General features: G+C 30.3%; 1 protein-coding gene across 2 annotated transcripts; it reads right to left on the bottom strand.

The window, feature by feature from the left end:
• Nucleotides 1-3,204: 3,204 nt before the first annotated feature.
• On the bottom strand, nt 3,205-6,558 carry LOC113858372. 2 transcript variants are annotated; one of them, XM_027490999.1, is made up of 4 exons: nt 6,366-6,508; nt 5,753-6,243; nt 5,506-5,630; nt 3,311-3,787 (listed from the first exon to the last, which is right to left on the bottom strand). In XM_027490999.1, the coding sequence occupies exons 2-4, from the start codon at nt 6,000-6,002 to the stop codon at nt 3,641-3,643; spliced, it is 522 nt and encodes a 173-aa protein (XP_027346800.1). In that variant the 5' UTR covers nt 6,003-6,243; nt 6,366-6,508; the 3' UTR covers nt 3,311-3,640. The 2 variants fall into 2 exon arrangements, with proteins under 2 accessions (XP_027346799.1, XP_027346800.1); XM_027490998.1 differs by having other exon boundaries at nt 3,205-3,787; nt 5,753-6,558.
• Between the last annotated feature and the right edge of the window lie 3,479 nt (nt 6,559-10,037).

The following is a 10,037-nucleotide window of genomic DNA, read 5'->3' as shown; positions in this document are numbered from 1 at the left end:
AAGGGTGAGCATCTATTCTATTTTTCAAATATAACATAAAAATATCATAGCAATATTATAATTATACAGTTTAAACATCAATTTATATCACATTACCACATATCATATGTTTCAATCATCACACATGTTCACACGACTTCATTGACATTTTCATTCTCAATTTCATACTTTAAGTGCATTGTGATCATAGTCATTCGATGACTGCAGCAATTCTCGAGGTCTTACTCAATCATGTAAATAGTTGTCGATTAGCCTATGCGTATAAATACAACATATACAATAATGGGCCACTTAGCAAAGACATAATCAAGAGTCTATTTGGAAACCGAGTGTGAGGCCATGTGGCGCATTCGCTCTCAGACAAAATGTGTACCCAAACACGAATGTCACTCACCACCCTACGTTTTTTTCAAATATCGTATCGTCTTCGGACTCTATACCCCTAGTGTATCTTTGTCACTATTTACACCATATCCATTCAATTCTCATGTTCATTCCTCAATCCAATCACAGAATCGTGCTTAATAGCACTTCTAAACCAATTACATATTGCTCATATCACTAACTCATGATCTTAATAATCATATCATTCAATAAATATCGTCAACACTCGCTTTGTAAGAATATCATGCTTTCTTACCATACATTTCATATGATCATAGTATTATTAGTTATTTAAACAATCAAACATATACCTATCAACAATCTTTCTTTATTAATGCTTATTACTCACACATCATAAAAAAAATGTTATAAAAATGCTCTCTTAAGTTCAACATATAACCTATAACATATAATAATAAAATAGAGCTCCCCTTACCTTTCAATGAAGATCTATATAGATGTTGATGATGAAGAACATTCAAAAATGATACTTCTACCTAGATAACACGAAGTTATCCCTTAAGAAAAATTCAAAGAAAATGAATGGTAAAAACATGATTAAACTTAAGAAAACTTACTTAGGATCGCGTGGAATGAATGAATAATCACCAATTTGGGAAGAAATTGGTGTTTTGAGGAATTTTATCTCATAAATTGTAGAGAGAGTTCAGAGAGTGAGAGAAAGTGAAGAAAATAAAGTTTTCATGCATGAAAATCCTTAAATATCTTCAGAATTGCGACATTCTTGCTATAACAAGTTTTTCTCGCTATAGCAAACTTGATAAAATTGTTTATTTAATAACATATTCGGCCTTTCGTAGCAAACTTTGTACATTGCAGGAATATTGCTACTAATTTGTTTTTTTTGGGAGAACTTGTTACTAATAATTTTAAATATTTGTGGTGTAAGCATTTGGAATTAAGCCTTGAAGATCTGAAATGGCGTTGCTTGAGTGCTAGACGCTTATTAGCACCATTAGGCTTTTCTTTGGATACTACCAAGTAGCCATGTTTCTCATTGTTTTTGCTCCTTTCTTGATTTTTGTCAATGTTCAAAAGTAGGCTTCTTTCTTTAAGCCTTGCCACACAGACAGTTGTTTTTTGTTTTCTTGGATCAGACCCAGCCCTACGTAGCTTAATACGAATGTTTAAAGCCTTAACGCAGACAGATATATGAGACAAAAAGCAAAACAGATATATGGCTCTATGTATAAAAACACACACATAAATGTTTTAGTAGTTTTTATTATATCTCACTATCCTCTTTTATTAATTATTCTCTATGATCTTAATTATAAATCATTTTTTAAAAATATTTTAGTAGTTTTTATTATAAGGTACTTTGTGATTTTATGAAGTATATAGTTATTATTATTTAATAAATAGAGTTGGTGAAAACTTAAATTAAAATAAATGTTGATAGTAAAATTAGGTTTAATGATATTAAATAATAATTAAAATTTCATGTTATAATTTTCTAAGAAATAAATAAAAAAACTAAATTTAACAACTTGTGTGTCTAATTTAGTTGTAAGTGCCTTAGAGATAGAGAATGCATTATTGTTTTGTTATTTTTAATTTAATTTTTAAAAGCGTGTTTGATATATTCTAACATTTAAATTTGAGAAGCCATTTACAAATTACTTTCAAAATTTAATTTTATATTTAAAAATTAAATCCTAAAAGATAAAAAAATGGATGCTACAATTATCAAAAAATAAAATGGTGTAAAAAGTAATTAGATTTCCTCCCTTTTGCAGTACGAAAGGTTATTAATTGTTGTTTTATTATTTTACAACTAATTTTTCCTTACTAATCAATATCTTAAGAACATTAATTTTTTTTGCGAATATCTTAAGAACATTATTTAACAAATCAATAAATAAAAAAATATTAAAGATCGTGTTAAAAATTTATTAATAATTTTTTATTTATTTATAATTCTTCAAGACACTTCATCACGCTTGTTGTATTTTTAAGGGTCTTGCAAACTAATGTTTTAAGTATGCTAGTTAAAAAATTAATAATTTTTTTTTATTAGAGATTACCTGAAATTTCATTAACAGCATTTTTAATAAAAAATTATTTTTATTTCTTTAACATGTATCCTTTTAAAATTAGTTAGTGTTTACCTTTTTCAATAATGTTAATATCGAAACTTTAAAATTCGCAATATAAAATTGTTTTGTTTACAATTATTGGAAACAACTTTTTAGTTCTTTTTATTTTTATATATTTTTAGAATACGTAAAATAAGTGAAAAATAAAAGTAAATATATAAGTCAATTTTAATTATTCAAATAATAAAAATATTTACAATATTTACTCATGCATCGATTATTGTTTCATTAAATAAATACATTATGGAATGGAAAACTAACAAAATAGGAAATTTAAGCACGTTTCATACAGCTGGAGGTCATATATATCCCTTGTGAACAAGCAACAGATCGAAGTGCACATGCATGTTGATAAAACGTAGAGACAATATTTAGAACAAATATCCTGTCTTTTGAATTAAAGGCAGAATTGAATAAAAAGCAAGGGATAAAGTGTTTGCACCATTGACCCGTGATTCCATCAAATCAAAGCAACCAAGGTACATACAAACATTGATATGTAAATGGTGCATAGTGGAGCTAGCACTACCATAGATACGTCGGATCTTATAATTTGAGCTCAGAATTTTTTTGTTTTTTCTTGTACTCTTTATTATGTGATTGTGGACAGCATTTTTTTCTCGTGGGGTTGAATTGATCTCAGACGCTGTTCGTGCCACAGCGTGTGTAGACATCCTATATAATTTATACACGTAAAGAAACCATAATAGGGGAAAAGGATATATTATATAGGACCACAACATCAACATTCCCAAGTTTCATGGGCAATTAGTTTGTGAAGAATCGAGAGGCGTTGAAAGGCAGTGGAACATTCAAATGTATATCCAAATCCATAGACTGGTCCACTACCAAAATTTCAAGGCAAAGCTACACACACGACCAAACCAAACCAGGCAACTCAGAAAACGGTTTAATTAAGTCTAACAAAACAAACCAGCATGATATTCTACAACAAGTTGGGTAATGACTAATTGTAAGTTCAAGATGTATAGTACATGTTCCATGTCATGACATAATGAGAACTACGTTTAACACAGACCCTATATATGGTAGGGTACTAACTAAGGAGGGTAATATGAATGTATTGAAAAGAGTGAAATGGTTTTATTCATGGGAGTGAGGGGCTAATAGTGCTTTCAAGTTCCAACTTCTGCAATGCTCTGTAAGGCTGGCCTCCATTGCCCACCACCACCAACGAATTGCCTTCCAACACTTTTGTTATTGCTGCTGCTGCTGCTGCTGCTGCCGCCATTGTTTCCCATTTGTTGAATCTCCTGTTCCACCTGACAATGCACAGAAAAAAGAAATAACAATGGCATTACAGCATTGCATTGGGTAGACACACGCCAAGAGGTAAAGGGAAAATGACAAATCATATTGATTCATAGTACAAATCACAGAAGTCATAGATGGGTGGCTCCAACAGTGAATAAATCAACGTCTATGGAACAGTAATACTATTTCTTTAGCAAAGATAAATTTATTGTTTGATCGGTTTTTAAACTTGTGATTTGCACCTTTTGTATACTGTGGAAATCAATTGGTCAAGCATAAAAAATTATTGGGCAGTAATAACGGATTAGTCTTCCAAATGGATCTCCAACTAGCCACTTTAGGCACTTAGGCCGAATGCAAATTGGTAATCGAGGGCGGCTCTTCCAATAATTTTCCTACTTGGCCACTTGACCACTTCACTTAAAGCAAATAACGCAAATGGTTGTGTTAGATGTAAGTTCCGTCTCTCGCTTTTTCTTCTTAAGAAAAACCTCTCACTTGTAACGATCATATCTTTAATTAAAAGCATCCATGCCATCCTCTGATTAGCAGTCCTGACGTACCTTTTGTAATTTGGTAGTGCTTTCATGAAAGTGGAAACGTGAAGAAACTAAGAAAGTCATTAAAGTAATAGAACAAAGGCACGTAGCATTATTTGGGTAGTGGAGCATGCATTGTTTGACGTACTTTCCTAATTTATTATGAAAACTAAGTTAAAAATTACTATGCTGCATAGGCAAGAATTTATACTCCTATATGGGTCACCCGTATGCCCAAAAAAGGTTTTTACCACAACTTTGACCGGTAGCACAACAAATTAGGTAATAGTAGAATATTGTTGGCCATTGCAACTAAAAATGTTTAAATAGCACGCAACAGCAAATTAGTAGTTGAGTTTAATTAAAACTTCTTTAACATGAGAACTACAGGAGCATAAGATTGATTGAAGATGACTACAGGTGCGAGTTATCATAGATCAAACTCGTAAATTGGGGAAAAAAATCATTACATGCAGTCCCAAGTGTCTCAGTCCCAAATAAAAGTGAGGGAAATTTATAATAAAAAACTTTCCTAGAGAAAGAAGAAAAGATAAAGATAAAAATCAGTCTTGAAATCCGTACTTAATTAATATCACGTTGTACTGATTTACAGAAGATAAGATTATCTAAAAATTTACCCATGCAAACAGAATCAAGGAAAAAAAGATGGTAAATATGCTTTTATTCGTGTCAGATACAGAGAAAAGAAGATCCCTGCCCTCTTTCTCTCCCTGATTTATTTTTCCTCTTTTCCTCTGTCGCTGTCAAAAAAAAAAAACTAAAAAGAAAAAAAAAATGCTATACCTCAGCAATCCAATTAGACTGTGCCTTAAAGCTATTCACACACACACACGATTCATACACATCTAAACAAACAGTATCAATATATATTTAATATATATCTTTTATCATATAATAGCATTATATTCATCACTTTTTCCTCTTATAAAATTTTTTCACCGTTGGTATCAACAAAACATTTTTCTAAAAAAAGGAGAAATTCACCGGTAAAAAGCCCTTAACAACTAGACTAAAAACATAACAGGTGTATTTATCCCAAAAAAACACGGTACTTAAAAATTAGTATTTTAGAAAATTAAATTAGTTGCACTTGCATGAAATGAAGGAAAAGAAAAGCAAATTGGAAGGGACAGGAAGCTAGCAGCATTAACATGAAACTTAATTACCTTGGTGGGACTAGGATTGGGTGCTCTGGAGTCTCTGTGCTTCATCTGAATTCCATGGCCACCCGTCTCCTTGAGCAATTTCCCCAGCTTACCACATTTCTTAGAAGCAAACTCCTTCAACACATCTATTCCCCCACCAAAATATAAACAATCAATTCATTTATTTGTAAAACCAAAGAAAGAGAGAAACAATGCGAATTAATTAATTATTATTATATATGATATGATATGATAATATGGGACGTACCTTCAAAAGTGATCAAGCGATAAACCTGGCCAATAAGCAAAGTGTCATCGGGTCGAAGAAGCTTAAGCTGCTTCAATGGCGTGCCATTCTCAGACTTAAGCGTAGGTGAGGAGACAACAAGCGCAACGTAGTGACCAGGATTGGAGTCCATGATTTGGTGAGCGCTAACAGACCAATAAATCCTCTCGATCTTGTTCCCTGGGTGCTGAATCACCACCGTAGCTGCCTCCGCGGCTTGGCAATTACCCATCTCGTTTTGTTCTCAAAGCAACAAGTGCACTAGCAAAGCTTGGGTTGGTTTTTAGTAGTAATAAGAAAATAATAAATTGGTGGAGCTGGAAACGTTTGTTCACGTTTTGAATTGGGTGACACGGACTACACTACAGGGCAGTTCTGGGCTATAAATGAACCTGACGCTCTTTCAGGTTCAGTCACTGACGCACGCCAAGAATCAAGGTGCGCATGTTTGATGGATGTGACCAACACTAACCCTTGAGTTGTTTATGAACAGGGGAAGGCGTGGCTTTAGCATTGAATTGATGAAATGAAAGGAAAAAACAGAGACAGTTGGATATAAATAGGGTTTGAGGCGTGTTGGATCTGCAAAATGCACCTGGGCCTGGGGGCTCGGAATTGAACTAAACTTTGCCGTATCTACACTCCATTTTAAAAATGGAAAACTGAACTTTTCTCATCACTTGGCTCTTTGCCTTGTGCCTACTTTCCTTTTTTGCTTCTGTTCTCACTTGACTCGTACCAAATTCAACGCTTTATATTTTTATTTATTCAGAAATGATAATTATAGTATTCACTTTTTCAGTTGTGGGAAGAGATAAATAGAAAGATCAGTGATACAAAATGATTGATGCCATTCATAACATAGTAAAGATTAACATATATTAAAATGTAATTTTTTTATATTACCATTTAAATATATTTAACCTTAAGTAATTTTATCGAGGTTTTGTATTACCTTATAGGATTACATTGTTAACTAAAACTGCCATTTGGGGACAAGTAAAGTTCCGCTACTTTACTACATTGATATTGCTATATTTTATAATAACTGATTAATAATATTTTCCCAATAGTAAATTTAAATTTAAATTATAAATAGATTTGAATAACCATTCATATACAATAATAAAATTTAATTATTACGATGAAAATCATTAATTGCGATTGGAAAATAGAAAATAAAAATATTAAAACATTTAAAAATATGATTGAAGTTGTTTTTATTCAAAATTTATTTTTGATGAAGAATGAATTGAAGACTTGAATTTGATAATCCGGAAAGGAAATTTCCCTTATAAAATGATCTGTGGCGTGTAGAGTGTATGGAGTGACTTAGATAGAAGGATACGCAATGTAATGTTTCCCTAAAACGGACGGCACCTGAATTTGGTGGTAATGCATGGCATGGGGCAGGGACCAGGATGACTTCTAGGTAATGCTGACGTTGTTATCATTCTTTGTGGCGTGGGATGTTCTGTGCTTCCCTGTCCTGTTTGCAAATTATGGAATTTACAACATTTAAATATTTTTTAAATAATTTATTCAAAATACATAAAAAATTAATTATTTAAATGTCGATTTACTTGTTTATATTTGAAAATTATGTATAAAATTATAATATTTTTAAAAAATTACAAAAATTTAAAATTTAAAATTTGTCGATGATAATTTTTGGTGTAAGCGTTAATAAGTTATAAAATTTAAAAAAATTGTTAACTATGATTTTTTAAAGAAATATTAAAAAATTATAAAAAGTCAAAATTTAATGATAATTTTTTAAAAATAATAAAATTTTAATATAAAAAGCCGTTTATAGCAATTTTTGATTTTGGAAAAAAATTATTACTGATAATTTTTTAAAAATTTCTATATTTTTCTAATATTTTCTAAAATACTATATTTTAGTAAATTTTTCATTTTTTCTCTATGTAAAAAAACCTTTAAATGTGATTATTTCAATCAACAACCATACAAGGAAGCAAATATATTATTATTATTATTATTATTGAAATTTCTAGTGTCAATCTTTGAAAAATAAATATCATGGAAACCATTTTTAATTCAGTTAGAGTAAAATATAAATTGTTCAATTTTTTAAACTTTTACAGATCGACGTTTATTGATTTTTTTTACTACATCTTAATAATTTAGATTTTATATTTTTTAGATAATATTAATGTGTCAAAATTCATTTTTTTTAAAACCAAATTTACCACATCTTAATAATTTATATTTTATGTTTTTTAATCATATTAATTAATATTACTGTGTCAAAATCCTTAGCATCTTTTAATAATTGTTTTTTTTTTGTTTATTCTTAGCATCTTTTAATATATATTTTTTTGTTTATTCTTAGTATCATTTTTTTCAACTTTTTTATTTTAGTTTTATAACTTTACCACCTTGCTGTCCGTATCAGTTTTAAAAACATATCGGATAAGAAAAATAAATTCTCAACCTAACGTTTTGGCAAGTTTTGTACTGATAGGCACTCCAATTTATATACTTTTTTTTACAACATACTCCCATTTTTGGTTGATCTAGGTTCACTTTAAGTTTTTCTACTTATAGTATATTTAGCTGTTTAACCACTTTTCATTTTTATAGGAAAAATTATTAGGACCTATATTATGTAATGTTGATTTTACGAGATACAACAACATCTTAGACATGAATACTATTTATAAAACTTGCGGTAAACACTTTAATTTACCATACCTAATAAAGTTATTCTTAAGTGACTGTTCCTTTCATCCTTAGTTGATTTATACCTGTCTTTAACTTAAACGCTTTCGCTTAGTTAAGTTCTTAGGTCAGGGACAATTAATGTGTTCTTATCATGAGTTGGTTTAGACTTAATTAATCTTTTGACCAACTTCATCCACATTCATATTTTATGTTTAACAGGACCTTACGATCACGTGATGAGTATGTGTTCTTCCAGTTGAATCAATTCCTTAAATATTAATTACCCAAATTCTTTTTATATTAACGATTATTAACTTCAATCCTACAAAACCGTTAGATTGAAGTTTGATTTCTCAACAATTAAGAAGAGAAAAAGAATAAATAAAGAAGAATATGCCTGTGTGTATCATGTTTGATTATCTATGTTAGATTATTTTAATAATCTTATTATAGTGGCTTATGTAACTTATAACATGACTCTAATTAATGATTTAATGCAATGGTGGTTAAATATAAAATATAGAGTCATTGAGGGTATAATTGTAAATACAAATTATAAGGAAACATTCCCCTCTTCCTTCAGAAAAATAAAAGAGCTATTACCAAATAGAGGTCACGGTATTCTCTATTTTTTTACTTTCACAGTCTCTGAGTGAGCTCACGGTAAACGCAAGAAAATAATTTTCTCTCAACCATCCGAGAGAAGCTAAAAGAGGAAGGAAGAGTTGGAGAAAATACAAAGAGATCAAAGACATAAAAAAGAAAGGTAACATCAAGGAACAATGAATTCAGGTTAGTGCTTTCTAAACCCTTAATTGTATGAGAGCCATATATTGGGTTGTGAGAACCACGTAATTCAAGATAAAAGGGAAAAGATAATTTCATAATAATCATTGCATAATAGAAATTACATAATGAATTAAAGAAAATTCTAATAGTTGGTATCAGAGCAATGTTATGAATTTTGTTGATTATCCATAAGAGATTGGTTCTCCATTAAAGTTTTCCCCAAATTACATGAATCCTAGGAATTTTATATGATGGATCAGCATTATTTTGATGTTGAATAATTGTTTTGGATTCAATAACTGAAAATCCTAAGGTTTTGAAAGTTAGAAACATTGGATTTTGAATCTGTAATATGAGCAGAACCATGTATCAGTGAGCAGGGTTATATATCAAGGAGTAGGATCACGTATCAGGAACAAACACAGTCATGCTTCAACGAAGCACGACCTTGCATATTGTAAGCACGACCATGCGTCAATTATAAACACGGTCATGCTTCAGGAAGCAGGGCAATGCATCAGAAATGAGCATGGCCTTGCTTCATCGAAGCATAGCCATGCATTAAGTAAAAACACGACCGTGCATAGTAATTTTATGGCAGAATAAGGAAAATGATTCATAAAATGTATAGATAATTTTAGAATTACATCAAAGTAAATTTTACTCACCAAATTGATTAAATTCTCAAGTTAATTAATTCTAAATTACATTATCATAATGAGAACTTCACAATTTAATATTTAATTTTAAGGGTAGCTTGTTAGTCACCAAAGTGGCCTGGCTTTAAAAG

Source organism: Abrus precatorius, unplaced genomic scaffold (assembly GCF_003935025.1).
Source record: "Abrus precatorius isolate BTA unplaced genomic scaffold, Abrus_2018 Scaffold2, whole genome shotgun sequence".
In the NCBI taxonomy this organism is placed as follows: Eukaryota; Viridiplantae; Streptophyta; class Magnoliopsida; order Fabales; family Fabaceae; genus Abrus; species Abrus precatorius.
The sequence above is the reverse complement of the archived record's forward strand: the minus strand, read 5'-3'. Positions and strand labels throughout refer to the sequence as shown.